This window comes from Mustela nigripes, chromosome 1 (assembly GCF_022355385.1).
Source record: "Mustela nigripes isolate SB6536 chromosome 1, MUSNIG.SB6536, whole genome shotgun sequence".
NCBI lineage: Eukaryota > Metazoa > Chordata > Mammalia > Carnivora > Mustelidae > Mustela > Mustela nigripes.
The window spans coordinates 119900671-119919519 of record NC_081557.1 but is presented as its reverse complement, the minus strand read 5'-3'; the positions used below and the strand labels follow the sequence as shown (position 1 = coordinate 119919519).

Genomic DNA, 18849 nt, shown 5'->3' with positions numbered 1-18849 from the left:
ACCCAGGTGCCCCGGCAGTGTCAAATTCTTAAGTAATCAGTACTTTATATTTAAAGGCTTTCTGCCTTAGGACAACTTGTACACCAGGTGTAAGAAACTTCATCAGATCGCCTTACAAGTCTCTTTTGTAAATGTACTTCCTTGTAAACGTACTTTTGTCAGCAGGGGCTGACAAAACAGGGAAAGGAGGCTAGAGCTGCTACCCTTCCAGAAGTGAAGTCCATGCAGCAAGGGGCACACCAGCTTCAATGCCTTGACTTCCCTGCCTTCCATTCCTTTGAGTGTATGATCTGGCAGAAGCAGGTCACTCTCCCAAGTGCCACAGTTTGTACTGGTATGAACTTTATATAATTTTCACTCATATTTGGTAGTTTGATTTAGGAAACTAGGTTCGAACCAGCAAAACCAAACACTGCCTTCAAGTGCATGTCCTTTTTCTTCCTTATTAAAATAAAATGGAGGGTTGAACAAACATTTAATGAATTCAGTAGTATGCAGTGAAGAGGCAGGTTTCAAGAGGAACGCCGTTTTTCCTTTTTTTTTTTTTTTAAGATCTTATTTATTTATTTGACAGACTAGTAGGCAGAGAGGCAGGCAGAGAGAGAGAGGAGGAAGCAGGCTCCCCGCTGAGCAGAGAGCCCGATGTGGGGCTGTATCCCAGGACCTTGGGATCATGACCCAAACCGAAGGCAGAGGCCTAAACCCACTGAGCCACCCAGGTACCCCCCATTGTTTTTAAAGTAGTTAGAATTTGTCGATTTTACTGTTTTTGTCTGCCAACTCCAGAAAATTGTCTCAGTTCTTTTCATGGTCTTCATAGCAAGACTTATGACTAAAAGGTAATCCATAGTAGAAAGGAAGCTAGCTCTACAATTGTCATGTAGAAATAAAACTCACATTAAATTTCTACCGTGGTAGGACTTCATGTAGGACTGCCTGTTACTAGACAAGTAATGGGCCTATGTTGTTTCTAAAACTACTGATGGATAGAGTATGCTAAAAAACTTAGCCCCTAAATTCAGTGTTACCCTTCTATCTGTTTATCATTAAATTGCAGGTTACATGGTGCAAATAAGTAAAACATTTGGGAGATAAAAATTTTGTTTGGGCACATTTCATACATGGTATCCGTAATTCTCTCATATATGGATGTTTCTTTTTTAAGCAAATAAAGAAAGGAATCTTACCATATTGATAAGGCCTTGGAAAGCTTTTGTGTGTGTGCTAGTGTCTGAGGAGGTACTGCCAACTCTTCTGTGTTAGATTAACCTACACTATATACATAGATCTAAATGTGCACTGATGTTGTGTTTTGAGAGACAAGTCCCACAATTTATTTAATTTTCCTCTGCCAGGTGAAAAAAAGGTAGGTCAGCCTTGTGGTTGTCTCCAGAGCACTCACCGGAAGGAAAGAGCCCCTAGGTGAGAGATAGCTGTGGTCCTGGGACTATCCTGGGTTTCTTACTGATGCTGTCACATCTTTGCTTCTAGGAGCACTTGTGAAATTTACAAGAGTTTGTTTTACATGATTCATTACTACAGAAATGTGCATCTTAAAGAAAGTCTGAACCAATACCAAGTCTTAACAAAATGATGACCATTCCTGTGAGAACTTTGAGCCAGTGAACTGAGTCAGGAAAACTGAGATCTAGGTAATGTGACCTTGAACAAGTCAAGTCTCTTCTCTGGCTCCTCATCCAAAAGTTCATGTCCTCATCTGCAAAATAAAGAGGGCGACTTGGTAATACTTCCTTCCACCTTAAAGTACTTTCTTTGTCAGGATCTACTCTGTCAAATATCTAAATCCATGGGTAAGGAGTTATGTTATGGGATTCCATTGCATTTATGAATTAGGAGTCCAAAATTCAACTTACTGTATCTGAATTCTTTAATTTGTTCATAGGTTAATACTAATTTTTCTGCCTTAAAGGCTTCTCTTTTCACAGGTTTTTCTATTCTGAAAATTTAACAAGCTGCAAAGCCATGAAAATGTATAGCTTCTTCTATAATAGAACTCATTTATGTTTTAGCTTTTCCTTATAGTCACAGGAACCTTCCACAAGGCTGATTTGGAGAGAGCTGTTCCTTATTTTAAGTCTATAGAATTCAAAATGAACTCTTATTTATAAAATATACTTTAGTATGGAACATCTTTTGTTTGTTGCACTATAGTGTATTTGCAAAACAAACATTCGAAGTATAAATTTGTTTGTTTCTGAAAGGCATTAAGATAAACCAAGAAAATTATTTAAAAATAATTTTATGCAACTTTGCGTAAGTTTGCTTTGAGACAGCAAACTTTATTTTCAAATAATGTTTTTTTGATTGAAAAATTAGCACATACTTATATAAAATATGGAGAAATGTAAGGAAATATAAAGAAGAATACTAAGATACCACTTACCACCATTTAGAGATAATCATTAATGTTTTGTTGCTGTATTTCTTTTTGGTCATTTTCCTGTTATGTATGTATCTTTTCAAAGAAGGTTATACCAGATATGTAGTTTTGTATTTAATATACATATGCTCTTTGCAAACATAATTTTTAATGCTTAAATCCATAATATATATATATATATATATATATATATATATATGATTTATTACCCAGTCCCCTGCAGCTGGAAATTTAGGTTAGTAACTGTATCTAATTCAGGTCCTGACTTAATAGCTAGCTATGTTGCCAGTTTGTAGATAGATACATGATTGGTGAAAGAGAGAAAGTATTTTGAAAAGTAGCTATAAAATTAACAAGTTTTTTGTAATATCACATAACATTTTCAGGAACATTTTTATTAGAAAATTAATAGTTAAACATTGTAAACTATTTAGAAAACACAGTTTTTAAAAAAAGTATTTCCATTCATAAGTTTAATACTGGAATACATGAATATATTTACTTATAGTGTTTCTATCTATGTATTAGATATAATTTTTTAACATGATTACAATAAAGCATATATGGTTTTGTTTGTTTTTTGTTTTTTTTATTTATTTATTTGACAGACAGAGATCACAAGTAGGCAGAGAGGCAGGCAGAGAGAGAAGTGGAAGCAGGCTCCCTGCTGAGCAGAGAGCCCGATGTGGGGCTCGATCCCAGGACCCTGGGATCATGACCTGAGCCGAAAGCAGAGGCTTTAACCCACTGAGCCACCCAGGCGCCCCAGCATATATGGTTTTGTAACCTGCTTTTTCCCCCAACATTTCCTGTCATTAAGTACTCTTTGAAAATGTGATTTTTAAGAGCTCCTTTGTTCTTCAAATAATTTAACTATTATTACTTGATTAGACCTTTAATTCTTCCCAGTTCTGCTCTTCTAAATAATACTGACATGAACCACCTTTTTTTAAAAATTTATTTTTTTTCAGTGTTCCAAAATTTATTGTTTATGCACCATCGCCAGTGCTCCATGCACTACCTCGTTCTAAAAAGCTGAATTTGTCCACTTCACTCACAGTGGTCTTGAGCATATACTGGTCCTATCACCAGAGCCTGTCTTCCATGCATATTGTAATCATCTTTGTTTTGCCTATCTTAATAGGTGAAAAACAATGTTTTATTTTTGTCTACATTTAAACTTCTCTAATTACTAGTGGGGCTAAACATTTTTACGTGTTTATTCATACTTGGTGTTTATTTTTTCCTTTTGCCATTTTTCTGTTGTGTATTCATGTTTTCTTATTGACTTGTATATTAAGTCTTTATAGAATGAGATCATTAACATTTTCTGCTGTATGTTTATATTTATTTTCAATTTATTTTATTTTTCATTTAAATATAGGTAAATCCATTGCTTTATTCTTGTGTAGCTACCTCCCATCATTGATGTTTCCTCATTTGGAGGTGTTGTTATAGTTTTTGTTTTTTTTTTTTAATGATTTCACTTTCACATTTCACCCTAATATATTGGGATATATAAGTTGAGGATCTAATTTGGCCTTATTTTCCAAATAGTCAGTTTTTCCTTTCTCCTTTAAGATTCTTTCTTTCTTGCTATAAAGTTATTATATTTTTTGTTTCTATTCATTTCATCATTAGATCTTGAACCACAGTTTTGATTATTATAACTTTATAATTTTACAATACTTGACAAGATAGGGCCCATCATTACTATTTATTATCAAAATCTTCTTAAGCCATTTACAATCTTTTTTTCCAGTGAACTTTAAAATCATATTGTTGACTCCATACCACTCCATGGAGAAAAAAGAGAGAAGAAAAAAAAATGTGCTTGTTTTAATTTGATTAAAGTGCATTAAACTTAAAGATTCATTTTGGAAGAAATGACATTGTCATATTATTCATTCTTATCTAGCAATGTGTTATATGCCTCTCCACTTATTATATCTTTTTAGTACCTCTCAGCAAAGTAAGTGAAATTTTTTAGTTTTTTTTTTTTTAAGATTTATTATTTATTTATTTGACGGAGGGAGATCACAAGTAGGCAGAGAGGCAGGCAGAGAGAGAAGGGGAAGCAGGCTCCCAGATGAGCAGAGAGCCCGATGCGGGACTCGATCCCAAGACCCTGGGATCATGACCTGAGCCAAAGGCAGGGGCTTAACCCACTGAGCCACCCAGGCGCCCCAAAATTTTTTAGTTTTTTATGTGGTTTCTATATTTTTCTCATCAGTTATTTTTATTTTTTTCAGTTTTCTTGCTTTCTTAAATAGATGCCTTTTTTCTGTTAGGTCACATCAAACCAGTTATTACTGATACATGGGAAAGTTTCAGTATTTTTTTCCTACTTAGTACCCAACCATCTAATTATTTTTGAGGCATTTTCCATTTTTCCCTTGGCTTTCTTGATGTAGTATAATATGCCCATGATAATTTTGTGGCCCTTCTTCCCAATTTGTTTCTTAATTTTGTTTCATGTCTTATTGTACTGACTAGGACTTTCAGATAAACATTAAATTGTAGCCAGTGAAAAAATTATATTGAGGCTGTGAGCTCTGTTGCCTTGTCTCTGATTTAATGAAGTTGCTGCTTGCATTTTATCATTTTATTATTAATGTTATCACTTACTGTTTTCCTAATATTTTATTGTGAAAATTTTCAGATGTACAGCAGAGTTGAAAGAATTTTATAGTTACCACCTAGATTCTACCATTAACATTTTACTAAAAATACTTGTTTTATTACACATCTCTTAGCAGATTTTTAAATTATCAATACTCTTGGTTGTGTTAAATTAGTTATCTATACTAAGGGTTCCAAGATTTTTAAAAGTCAACACTGCACTAACTGCTGAAGATACAGGTGAATATGGCAGTCTCTTAGCCCTGTTTGTTATCAAGAAGTGGCCAATCTAAAAACTTTCAATAAAGCTTTGAAATGGGACCTTAGTATGAAAACTGTTCCACTGAAGGTTAGTGTTAAGCATCAGAAGCAGGATAGCTGTCTAACTTGGACTACAGAGGAAAAAGAATTGAAGTTAGAATTTTATAGTATTTGGGGTGCCTGGGTGGCTCAGTGGGTTAAAGCCTCTGCCGTCGACTCGGGTCATGATTCCAAGGTCCTGGGATCAAGCCCCACATCGAGCTCTCTGCTCAGCAGGAAGCCTGCTTCCATCTCTCTCTCTGTCTGCCTCTCTGCCTACTGGTGGTCTCTCTTTCTGTCAATAAATAAATAAATTTTTTTTTTAAAGAATTTTTTAGTATTTGACCAGACTTTCTAGAGAAGAGAAAACCTTTGGTCAGCTTACAAAAACAGCTGCTATTCCAGTCCACTTGCCAGGTATATTTCTGTAGTGAAATACCATCTGTCAAACCATGATAGTTGAGTCACATTAGCCCTTAAGACCATCCCATTCTTTTTGTACTGACTCTGTTTCTACGGCATTCGTCTCCTTGGTCTGACATAACAAATTTCTACAAACTGGGTGGTTTAAACCAACAGAAGTGTCCTCTCTCACAGTTCTGGAGGCCAGAATCTGAAATCAAGGTGCCAGCAGGGTCGTTTTCTCCTCGAGGCTCAGAAGGAAACACTTCCATGCCTTTCTCCTCCTTCCTGGCAGTTACTGGCAATCCTTGGCATTCCTTGACTTGCATTGTCCCCAACATCTGTGTCCATTTCTACACTCCTCTGTGTCTGTGTCCTTCTCTCTTTGATAAGGACACTCACACTGGTTTTAGGGCCTCGTATCATCATCTTGATTCTTATGATTACATCTGCAAAGACCCTATTTCCAAATATCACTTTCTGAGGTTCTGGGCCAACATGAATTTTTGGGTAACACTATTCAACTCACTACACCCAGCAATTTCCTTAGCAAGCAGTAGTAGAAAGAGAATCAACTCAGAAATCCAAAATCTTGGCTCTGGTCCTAGCTAGATCTGTTAACTTTGGGGAAACTTGTCATCTATAAGCTTGTCACTGGCTCCATTTCTCAAATGAGGATGTTGATCGTGAATAATCTTTCAGGGTCCCTCATTGTCCTAAAATCTACATTAAATAGTGAAGAATCATATGTATAGCTAATATCTAGCTCTACTCCTCTTGTTTTTCTCTGGTCCCTGATACTTTCTCAGGGGTACTTTAAGGTCTGATTAGTGTCAGAAAGACTTTGACATCTTTGGATAAAATACAGAATATCATTATACTGGTTTGTATGTGAATGTGAACTAAAGGGGTTCCTTATTTCTTAGGCCTTCGAGGATTAACAAGATAGTTGTTGCACTTGGAGGTTTTCCCATTTCTTTCATCTCAGCTTTCACTCTGTTGATTAAAAACAAAAATAAGAAAATTTAAATTTTTTTCGTGCCAAAAATCATTTAATACATACATGACCTCAAGTAGGAGACAGGACAGTTGGGTTCCCAAGTGCTCCAGTTTCATGTTATTCTCTTTCCTGTGTACTGCCCCATAATTTTACTTAGTGATAAAGAAATGCACACTAGATTATATAGATAGTGGGCAATGTCTGACAGTCCTGAAACCTTATTTTGAATTACTAAAATGGTGAGGCTTAAATATCTCTTCAGGAGATGTGCACATAAAGGCACAGAAGGAAAAAAAAAATCATTTACATGCCATTATCTCTTGCTTAAAGAGTTAGTCCTCATCTTTTCTATATGCTCACCAAGACACAAAAGGAGGCATTTTCTGGCTGCAATTTTTATAGACTTCAGTGTTATTGAAATGAAAGTGCTTCAAGGACATTTCCATTTTGTTACTAGCTTATGGTTTCTCATCTCATGTAAATTATTTTGCCACTTTTCATTTTAATTCTTTGCTGTCATTGTCTGGCAAAACGATCATTTGATTTCTCTCTGGGAAGATATTCACTGATTACTCAGCTGACAATGTCCTTTGTCTATAAAAGTGTAGTGCCCTTAGGATTTATTTTTTTACTTTTTTATTACTACCTGTAGATTTCTGTTTACATTTCTTTCCTCTTTTTGTCTTGGAAAATGTCTAGGGCTATAAAATATTCTTATATGGAACAGAACTATGTTTTGAACTCCAGAGTTCCAGTTTGGAAACAGATCTCTTTTAGTCTTAGAGCCAAGTTCTCCTATAATTTGTCCACCTGGTAACAATAGAAATATCTATTTCTTTGACATTATCTAAAGGTTAAAATGCTTAAAGGTGAATAATAAATAGTGTGTACTATTCCTAAGGCTTTTTTTGGGGGGGTGGGTATAGGGATAGAGAGGCACCTAAACCCAGGAGGTGAAGCTGTCTTGAATTATTACCATTCTGAAATGTCTCTTGAATTTTACCTTTCCTCTCTTGCCTCAGCCTACTACAGACCTCTGCTCAGCTATTGCCACACTACCTAACTGGCTTCTGCCTCTAGTAACACCAGAGATACTTTCCTACATAAATAAGTCTGATCATATAATACCCCTACTTAAAAACCTTCATTCCTAGTTGCATAAAAAGTTAACTGCAAATTCTGTCATACCCTTTAAAATCTGGACCCCGTGGATTTTTTTTTTCAGTTTTGTGCGCAACTGCCCCAGCTTATGTACAATATATTCCAGCCACACTGAACTCCTCCTATTCTCAAGAACATTCTAAGCTCTTTCATAACTCCCTTTCTTTGTATATGTTGCTTCCTCTACTTTGTAGTAATTCCCTCTACCCACCCTCTCTGCTCTCTCTTCAAGATCCTGTACAAACGTTGGTTCCTTTCTGCTCCCACATACTATATTCATACCATTAATACAGTCCATTCTATGATATTTTATAATATGTTTCATTACATACATACATCCCCCAGTGACACTGGGAAGCTTTGTCTGATTCATCTTTGTCACCATTTAGCCAATTGCCTGGTATAAATTAGAACTTAACATTTTTTCATTGGCTAAATGATTATTTCCAAAATCAAAAAGTCATTAGACCAATTTCCCAACTTCATTGATAGTCTATTGGTTATATATAGCTCAGAAATAAACACTATGCTAATGTAATTGTATTCAGCTCTATCTTAGTCTAAAGCCTCCGAGTGTGCCTGGAGAAGATCGTGTACAATGTGGTGAGATCTCAGCTGGCTTTCTCCTGAAAGATACCCATGGTTTCACTAAAAGCCTTAACTGCAACCACCGTTTTCTATGTTTTCACTTCTCTTTCCTTCTTCCATCATTTATTCCCTCATATATTTATTGATTCAACCATCTATTGATCAAACAGTTGCTTATTGAATGTCTGTTATATGCCAAGCAGATTCTTTGGGCTCAGATAGGTTCGCTTGTGAGTAAGTAGGTAGAAATTATAGTTAACCACCTTTGATGCTAGCTTTTTTTCTGAGCAATTAACATGCTCTCTTTCACAGAGCACATATGAAAAGGGATTTTGACACTAATTCAGATTAGTCAGTAATATGATGTGGTTGCAGGGTGACTATATAGTTTATTATCTAAAGTGGGATACTTTGGGAAAGTGAATTTGTTAATAATCTGAAATAACAGCACTCTCTCAGGCAAACCAAGATCACCTCTATAACCCCCTGATAGTCTAATCAGATTGCATTACCAGTTGCCTTGTTTTTCAAGCACATCTTAGGTTTTGATGCCTTTGTATCATTGTCTTTACTGTTAACTTTGCCCTTTCCTCTCCAGTACTGGAGTCTGTGCATCCCTCAGAATCCTGCCTAATTCAGTGAGCTTTCCCAGATCAGCCTCATCTGTGGAAATATCTCTCTTTTGAATTTATTTAGTTTATCATTTATATCCTTAATTAGCAGCTTGGTATATTCTGGTTTGTCTGTTATGTTACTGTTTTGACTGTTGTTTTGACTCCTTCTACAGCTTAACTTTTTTTATATATTCCTCCTCAGCTGAACCACATGTTCTTAAGATCAGGGCTTATATTTGAACTTCTATCTACTCCGCAAGTATACTCATTTAACATTTTTGCTGAAAATTTTATTTCCTGGCCTACTTTTGTCTTTCCTAAAAACTCTTCCTCTTTATGTTGGTGTTGTGTATCTGTTCCCACTTGGGCTGGGGAGGTTTTAAGAGCTTTGCAGTGAATATTTTTAATTATTACATCTTAAACTTAAATGATGAAACTTAAACTAAAAAGATGAACGTGGTGGACTCAGTAGTCCAGTGTACACACCTCCAGCTGTAGTAGTGCGTTTTACTGAAATTTTACGCTTTGAATAATCCTACATTTCTTAATTATGAAAATAATAAGTCCTAACAGAGAAGAAAGGATTAATTGTCAGGCTTAGAGATATAGAAGTGTAGTGAATTCTTATATCCCTTGATTTGGAAGGAGATACTGATTTATTTTTATGCTGATCATCTGTATTTTATATAACTGTATCCTAAAAATATACAGTAAAAATGATTTTTAAGACTTCTTAACTCATTAAGTTATACGTACAGCAAATAACTGCAAATTCTAACTTAACTTCCCAAAATATTGTGACTTTATCCTACTAATCATTAGAATAGCAGTCACAATCCTAGTATTTTCTAGCTGATCCAAATACACTTTACAAACATATATTGTTTATGGAGTATTAATCATTAAACTAGTGTTTAATTGTTTCAGTGTTTACCCAAAGTTTTTATTAAAAATTTATAAAAATAGCATATATTCATTTCAGAAACTCAACAGAGAAATACATAAAACAGACTGTGAAAACTGATCTCAGTTATCACCAGTACTTCCCTGTCTCCCATCCAGCCCCATTATTCTTGCTGTCAAGAGACAGGCATTTCTTTAGTGTGTATGTTTTGAGACCTTCTTAAAATAACTCTATATCCCTGCCTTTCAGCACTCCATGTACAGTGGTATTTATTTCTTTTGGAGACCCTTACACTGGGTTGGTGGACACTTGGTTCATCATTATTGACTTGTCAGCACTGCCATCAGTGGGGATGCATATAAGGAAGCATGAATCAGACTTGTATCTGAGGTAGCTTTCAGCATAGTAGGGGAGAGATGTACACAGTGATAACTATAATACAAGGTGAAAAAAAATGTGAGAGAGGAACAGATTGAGTGCTGTGGGATTCATGGGATTGATATTTACCTTTGGCCAAGAGCTGAGACTCAACCTATATCCTGAAGATTTAGGTTGGAGGGAGGCAAGAAGCAGATCTACTGGCAGGAGAAAGGCACAGAGATAGCAGGAGTTTACAAGGCTATTCCATTTTCCTAGACTGTAGCATGCATATGTGGTAGTAGCCGCAGAAAAGGAAGCAAAGGTAGTTTAGAGGAGAACTCCGAACACCTCTATAATAAACTTTAAAAATTTCCAACAGGATAGTGCCCATGACTAGAGATGTACACTAGGGATATTAAGCAGACATTAGAAGGGGTGAATGGGGTGTCAGTCACTGGCTTTGCAGTAATTTGGAAGAAGAGTTGCTATAATGAGGTATATAGTGGCCCTAGAGCTGCTGTTGAAATAGGACCTGGAGGTCTTAACAATACCCATGTTCTATCAGATCTGAAAAGGCCTTAATTTTAAGACACACCTTGATTTTATGTACCAGTGATGGGGGACCAAAAACAAACAAACAAACAAACAAACAAAAAACACTGCCAGTTAATTTTCAGACACCACCAATTATAAGATAATCTTGATTTTAGGGATTATAATAATTAATGTACATCATAAAATCTGTGAAATAGCATCATTGCATAGGTACAGGGAAGAGATGGGACATGCAAGAAAGACAGGAAAGAGCTGAGAAAACAAAGGAGGGAGGATGAGATCAGAGATACAAGTGGAGAAGTAGACCTTGGAGGGGAGAGTGTATCTTCCTCCAGCTGGAGATGAAAAGGTGAACAATGACTCAGAAGTTGAGAGGTTGAGAAGCTAAAAACATCACACAAACTTACATCAAATAACCTCCCTCTTGGTAGAAGAGGAGGCAAGGTCATCTGTAAAAAGAATGACTGGTGGGTTTGAGCACTTGGGACCTAAGAGTAAAAAGGTTTCAGGTAAGTGGGACATGAAAAATGGAGTATTAAAAACAGTTAGAAAAAAGTTCCCATCCGAAATGAGGGCCTGGTTAAGGCTGAAAACCACAGGCTTAGAAAGAAACCAATTGGCCCTATTTTATGACTTTGTCCAGGAACACTGGGAGAGAAGGATGGAAGAGAACATGTGGAAGGTGCTTTCTGCAGGGTAGGAGACTGGCCCGACAGGCAATGTGGAAGGACAGAGAAGCTAAATAAGTTAGTTTCTCCTAAGGAATGTTGTTGATTTGGCTTGCCTTGAAGTTCGGGCTAAAAAATGAAAGGTGAGGCCGGAAAAATAGATAAACAGATGTTTTATAAGTTGGAGGGGGAGCGTTTTAAAAGGATTCTAGATTATAAAGAAGGTAAAGGAAAAATTATTCTGAAGAGGAGGAGTAGTAAGGAGAAAGTTGAGTGGGGGGATTTCAGAATTAAGATCATGGAGGTAGAAGTTAGAAGGTTGAGTCTTGAAGATGTGTAATCTTTCTAAAACACAAATGGGTGTACACCTATCTCGAAGGGGCTTGAAAACCTCTGTTTCACCATGATGTCTTTACTACTGGCAAGAACCCGCAAGCTCTTCACAAGCCGGCTCCATCCTGCTTTTCCAAGCTAGTATCTCATTTCTTCCTGTGAACACCATATTCCAACCACTCTTCTCTGTGGTCAGAAGCCTCAAGGCTTCTATCTACCGTTGGCTTTTGCACATGCTATTCCCTTATATGAAATGCTGTTCCTCCTCTTCTTTGCCTTGCAAACCCCTGCCTATCTTTAAGAACTAACTCAAGAGGGCACTTCCTCTGTCACATCCTTCTGGGACCCTGCAAACAACACTGAGCACACTTTCATCTGTGCTCCAGCAGTGCTCTCTTCAGACATCTTAACGAATTTTACCACAAGCATGTTGATTTGTATGTGTCTCTCCAGTATATTGTAAACTCCTTAAACTCAGAAACTATCGAATCCTCTTTACCCACAGAGCAAATGTATAATGTTAGGTACTTAATATCTGCTTTTGTTGTCTTTGTGGAACTTTAAATAAATGTGGTAATCCGGTCCTTCTCCAGTATTAACGTGCATTCAAATCACCTGGAAATCTTGTAAAATTCAGATTCTGATTCAGTCTTGAGGTGGGATCTGTGGTTCTACCTTTCTAACAAGCCTCCAGTTGATGCCGGTGTTGCAGGCTCGTGAAACTAATTGAGAACGTCTTTGCCCAAGTGAACAGCACAGGTGGAGTAAAAGGCAGTAGGAATGTGGAAGCGGAGCAGTTGTGGGGATAGTCCGTTGGGAAAATGCTCAATATGAACACTGGAGCCCTAAAGATGACAGAAAATCATGTAGGAAGAGATGCTTAAAGCGTGGGCCACTGTGGAGGATGGTAGTTGACAGGCCTGGTATGATCTGGTTCTAGGACTTAACAGTTCAGCAGAGGAAAGGCTTCCCAGGGACGGGAGCTGCTCTGTCAAAGGATGTGCTCCATGGAGATGGGGGAGGGGTTGTAGGCAGTGGGGGCTGGGGTGGTGGCATCAGGAGTTTGGGGTTTGGGGTTTCACAGGAAGGTGATATCATAGGTCTGATAATGCTGAGGAGCAATTCTGTAAACCTAATTTCTTGTAAGTACTATTATTGCATAGAATATGTGCTTTTTTTAACATGTGGAAAAAAGCAAAAATATTTACATCTCCTCCCACTAATCCCCTTCCCCAACATTGACGTAATTGATTTTTACAGCCTGTTGTGTACTCTTCCAGCTTTTATCCATGCAAATTTATGTGCACATAGGAATTTTTCAAATTCCATAATGGCATTTTCCATGCACATTATTCTGCAGACTGTTTTTCTGCCTTAGGAATGCTGTAAACATCCTTCCAGGTCAATGGATAGAGCTCTAACTTCTTTTTTTCCTAGTCATTTTTAAATAGCCGTGTATAAATATAGATGTCCCATAGTTTGTTCTACCATTCTCCCATTGATGCACAATTTGGTCATTTAGAATTTTTGCCACTACAAAATATGACAGACACAAAAAAGTCCTGTTGTTACCAGTGTCTCAGTAATAGAACTCCATGATTTCAACCACCCATATGTGTATCACAAGCAACTTTTGTATCAAGGACATCTTTCAGTGAAGCAAAGCAGTAACTAGGACTGCACTAATATAGTAGCCACTGGTCACATTTAGTGATTTAAATTTAAATTTGCTAAAATTAAATCAAAAATTCACTTCCTCAGTCACATCAGCGTCATTTCAGCTGTTCAGCAGCCGCCTGTAAGCAGTGGCTCCCCTCTCGGAGAGTAAAGGCCAGACCATTTCATCCTCACAGAGAATTCCACTGGACACCCTGGACCAGACGCTAATGTTACATCATAAAGAAGAAGATATTTTTCAGTGGGCTAGTGTTTTAATGAGAGCACATTCTTTAAAATACAAACTTTGTGTCTTAATTGGTTGCCCCTGCAGTTACTTCAATGAGAATCAATATCCAGATGAAGCTAAGAGAGAAGAAATTGCCAACGCTTGCAACGCCGTCATACAGAAGCCAGGTAAGGTGGCAGGCTGCCGCTTTCCTCCGTGGCGGTCATCTCCGCTTCAGAGCGTCATCTGTAACGGGAAATCTTCTTTTACTCATCCCAGCTGGGTGCCATTAGCTCCGTCCTCACTACCTTCCTGTCCAGTCACTGCCATGTCTTGCTCAAGCAGCACTTCTTAGGGATGCAATTACAGTACTCCAGATCAAACATTCATAGGGAAGGTTCCCAGGGAGTATCCCTGCTTAAAGATGTGAGACCTTGAAATTATATTTTTTAAGACCGTATAGATTTCTTCCTCCAAAAATATGGCATAACTGTGTCGATTCCAAAATAATTTTCAAGTTTGGAATATTTAAGCAAGGCTTGTAAATGAAAAGATTTAGATTTTTTTTAAAGAGAATTTTATTTATTTATTTTTTATTTATTTTCAGCATAACAGTATTCATTGTTTTTGCACCACACCCAGTGTGCCATGCAATCTGTGCCCTCTCTAATACCCACCACCTGGTACCCCAACCTCCCACCCCCCGCCATTTAAAACCCCTCAGATTGTTTTTCAGAGTCTCATGGTTCACCTCCCCTTCCATTAGATTTTTTTAAACAAGTTTTATAATTCTGTACTCTTGTTTAAAGAAAGAATTCTTATTAGAGTTGGCTTCTTTCTCCTTCCCACATTGGGATGACTTCTGCACACACCTGGGAAAACCTTAGGCTAGTTCCATTCCGAAGTCCTAATGTTCTTAATGCAAGTCAGCCAAGCCACTAAAACACACATATGACTTTTCTTCCATGTGTTAAAATATTATTCCACACTTCACGGTTTTTATTACCAGAAATCATTCTCAGTTAAGATGATCAATTGATCTTCATTTGGACAGTTAATTTGATTGGCTTAAAGCATCTGATAAAACATTGATACAAAAAGTATCAATGTTTTATCATAATTAAACTGTGGTTTATTCCCCCTTACCCAGAAGCCAGACTTCTAGCAATCTAGACCCTCCAGACACACCTCCAATGGCACCTAGACCCTTACTTCTTACTTTACAGCAGCCCAAGTCCCACGCTTGAGGCTGTGCAGGAACTCAGAAGCTTCCTGGAAAACAGTTCGCCCTGTATCATCAACACTTCAACCTGTTTTCTGGCTTCTCCACCCACTGTGGATTAAAAGCTAAAACAGAAAAAGGCCAGTGGAGGAAGGAAAGGAGCAGATGGGCCCTTGTTGGCCAGCATGGTGCTAATCTGTAAGAAGTCACATTTGACAGCAAGGAAGATAATGAATCTAAAATGCAATCTGAATTGGGCTATGCATTCTAGCATAGTTATAATAATGGATGTCGGAGTGACCTTTAGTCCTCAAGAAAACATGGGTGACAGTTGTTTCCGGCTATCTACAGTCTGTAAAACCGCCTGAAACAATTTATATAAGGCCTTAAGGATGTTAAGTAACAACAGGAAACAGTTTAAAAGGGCCTTAAAGTTGTAAGTAAACCTGAGCTACCTGAAAACTTGATGAAGCCTAACATACTCATCTATAATGATGCTAATTAAATGAAGCCTCCACAGCCTATCCTATGACCTTTGAACCCTGGCAGCCTGTCTTTGTAGAATTCATTAATTTTGTATATAGTACTAGAATTCTTTAGTGTTATGTGGCTTTCTGAAATATTTTATGTTCCTGCTATTTTTGTATTTCTTTAGTTTTTATTCATTCAATAATAGTTTAAGTGTATACACAATACTGAACAACAGCAACAACAAGAAAGCCTATATCTGTATTGGCAGTAAATGCAATCAAAAGAAATTTTCAAAAAGAAAAGTATTATTTCTTAAACTGGTCTCAGCTGCAGACTATCTGAATTTTATTGCATGTATTCACAGGCAAAAAACTGTCTGATCTGGAACGAGTTACCTCCCTGAAAGTATATAATTGGTTTGCTAACAGACGGAAGGAGATCAAGAGGAGAGCCAATATTGGTAATGTATCAGAGAGGCTGCTTTCCCTTTTGAAGCAGTCATGGACATTGTATTTGCTTTGAGAGCACCTTCCGTTAGAACTGCAGGTCTTAATGATGCTAACTTTTAAGCCTAACAAGAATTGTCCTTATGTTTTTCTTTGTGTTTTGAAGAACTAATATTAATTAGCACTGTCTGTATTATACTAATAATATCATTGTTCCTAATAGTCTAGAATCTAGAATTAGACATGGCCCCTGACTGCATGACTCCTGTGCCACATATTAAAGCTACTGGCTAAGGTATTGAGCCCTGAGCTTCTTTGTTGTTACTGGGCCGTGACTTAGATATTAAGAAACATGTGCTTAATAAAATTGGAATGAAAGAGTCTTAAGAGGGAACAGAGCAAAACACAGATTTTTTTTTTTTTTAAAGATTTTACTTATTTGAGAGAGAGAGAGTGAGAGAGAGAAAGCACCAGAGAGGAGAGGGTCAGAGGGAGGAGCAGGCTCCCTGCGGATCAGGGAGCCCAATATGTGGGACTCGATCCCAGAACTCCAGGATCATGACCTGATCCGAAGGCAGATGTTTAACCAGTCGAGCCACCTAGGTACCCCAAAACAAGGATTTTTAAAAAGAGCATTTAAGAAATATGAATTGATGAGATCAGTGTGGGGAATTGGTTTTGAGCTTCTAAAATTGTATTTCATTTCTAAATTTAATTTCGTCTCCATCAATACAATTCTCAAACACTTTACAGAACCCTGAGACAAGAGGGCGATTGAATTAGTTGGTAAGTATTTAGGAAGCACCTAACAGTCAAACCACTGACATGTGGCTCTCATAGCAGCGGGGGCTCCAGAATGACAGACGTGTTCCTCCCCTGGCCTGGATGCAGTTGAGTTCTGTCCATCTGCAATTTAAAAGAAAACATACAGGAATCTAGGTTCTTGCTTAATGACATCCTTATTTCCTCAGCACAAAGATTAATTCAGTGTTCAAGCTGTTCCAATAATGTAACAGATAATTTAGGGATCTATTTGCTTTTTTCGAAGAAGCAGCAATCCTGGAGAGTCATGGGATAGATGTACAGAGTCCAGGAGGCCATTCCAACAGTGATGATGTTGACGGGAATGACTACTCAGAGCAGGTGAGCAGCAGAGAGCAGAGCTTCTTGGTTACAGAGCGGGTGGGACAGTATGACAAGTCAATTCTGTGGGTGCGTTTTGTACGGGGTGGGGAAGAGGAGACAATCCAATGTCCCTCCACTCTGCTCATGTGTATAGTTAGATTTTCCTGTAATTTGAAAGGAATGTGGTAAAATTCAGTTGTCCTGTTAAATTTGTGAGAAACTGTTATTCACCCACATGGATTTATTGTCATACAACAGGATACTTGGCAAGTACGCAATGGGGAGGAGGAGGAGGGAAGAAGTTCAGAGGGAGGCAGAGAAGCAGAGAAGGTAGAAGAAGAGAGGAGGATCTGATCCAAACAAGCAAGTTACACCATCCACCACACACACACTCAATGTTTGAGAAATACTAGGGGCTACTGGGTAGCTGTAATCCATGCCTAAACATGTCCCGACGCAGCACACAGTGGAAGGTCCCACCCACCACGGTCCCATTGCAGCGAGAACCCTCATGCCCAGATGAGTGGTTCTTCCAGAGTCTCTGGCACATTGACACACACATCCTGTCATAAATGCATGTCTTCTTACCTCACCCTGATTTAGTCTTCATTGCTTGGGGGGGGAAATATATTTAATTGTAGCCACTGGATGGAATAATTCAGTCACCAAGAATGTGGGAATTTCCCCCCACATATCTCTGGACAGATTTCATTAAAATTGCCATAGGATTTAAAATTCATTTCTGTTTGGAATATGAAAAGGACGTATGATCTCTTCTGGATCCCAGCAGGGAAACTCTTGTTCTTTCCTATGGTATATAAACATCTCTTCCTGGCCCCTCAGTCAGCTCTTAAAAGTAGTCTGCCATGTTCTTCCCTCTGCCAGCCATTTCACAGCCTCTCCTTACCAGCTTGAGCGCCGACACTGCAGGAGTGCATGCAGCCCCCTTTTAAACTGTGAAAATGGGAGTGAAACAACGATGCCCATAATTCCCAGGAGTTATCTTTTCTCTTTTTTAGGACTCTAAATCATAGCTCCACATTTTACTCAAGAAAATGTTCTGTCTTTCTAATCAGGAACATTCCTGTTATTTCTTCAACCTACCCATGTAATGTAGGTGGATTATTTCCACCGTTTTTTTCCACATGCCCTAAGGGCAGCATATCCCATGATTTTTTTTTTTTTCCCCAAAAGGGGCTTACCCTTCCCAAAGCTCTTTGATGCAGAGTTCCCCTGAAGATGTGACAGGTGAGAAATTTACCCATTATTTGTAACACCATCTTCAGGGCCTGACAAACATCCTGCAATGCCAGTTTCCTTCACAGCTTTTTGTGTAACACATTTAGCTGTGCGCCGAAGGAGAACTTCACACTCCCTTGCCACTTGCCCGGCATAGCAGCCTTGTAGCAGGAGAGCACCACACACTGTCTCCCGTAGCCATTTCCGGCTAGTATACTTTTATCCTGCTGCAATTGAGAGGTTTTTGGTTTTTTGTTCTTTTATAAAATGCGTTTTTACCCATTAGATGTTGGTGTCTGTAGTTTAGTCTAGTTTTCTCAGTTCAGTAGAGAAGAACAATGAGGTCTGAATCCGTTTGTAAGAGTACCAGTCCAGAATTGAGTAGCTCACTAGTTAGGGCTTCAATGACTAGTGCTATGTCTGTTGCAAACTAGACTGTTCAGATTTGATTAGCCTCGCCAGCAGTCTTTCTGATAGAAGGAATCGAGTTCTCAGCAAGGAAGAAAATATTTTGGTGCTTTTTATTTGTTGAATCCTAAAAATGGCAATTGAA

General features: G+C 37.9%; 1 protein-coding gene across 7 annotated transcripts in view; it reads left to right on the top strand.

Annotated features, from left to right (window-relative positions):
• HMBOX1 (homeobox containing 1) overlaps nt 1-18849 on the top strand; it is a 193577-nt gene that overhangs the window by 160369 nt on the left and 14359 nt on the right. For 2 of the 7 annotated variants that reach the window (XM_059372448.1, XM_059372422.1), the window contains exons 7-9: nt 13899-13981; nt 15851-15946; nt 16981-17075. In XM_059372448.1, the coding sequence (XP_059228431.1) occupies nt 13899-13981; nt 15851-15946; nt 16981-17075 (274 nt within the window). Of the gene's footprint in view, nt 1-13898; nt 13982-15850; nt 15947-16980; nt 17076-17315; nt 17388-18849 lie in introns of all 7 variants that reach the window. The other 5 variants (XM_059372412.1, XM_059372404.1, XM_059372393.1 and 2 more) reach the window with 5 other exon arrangements.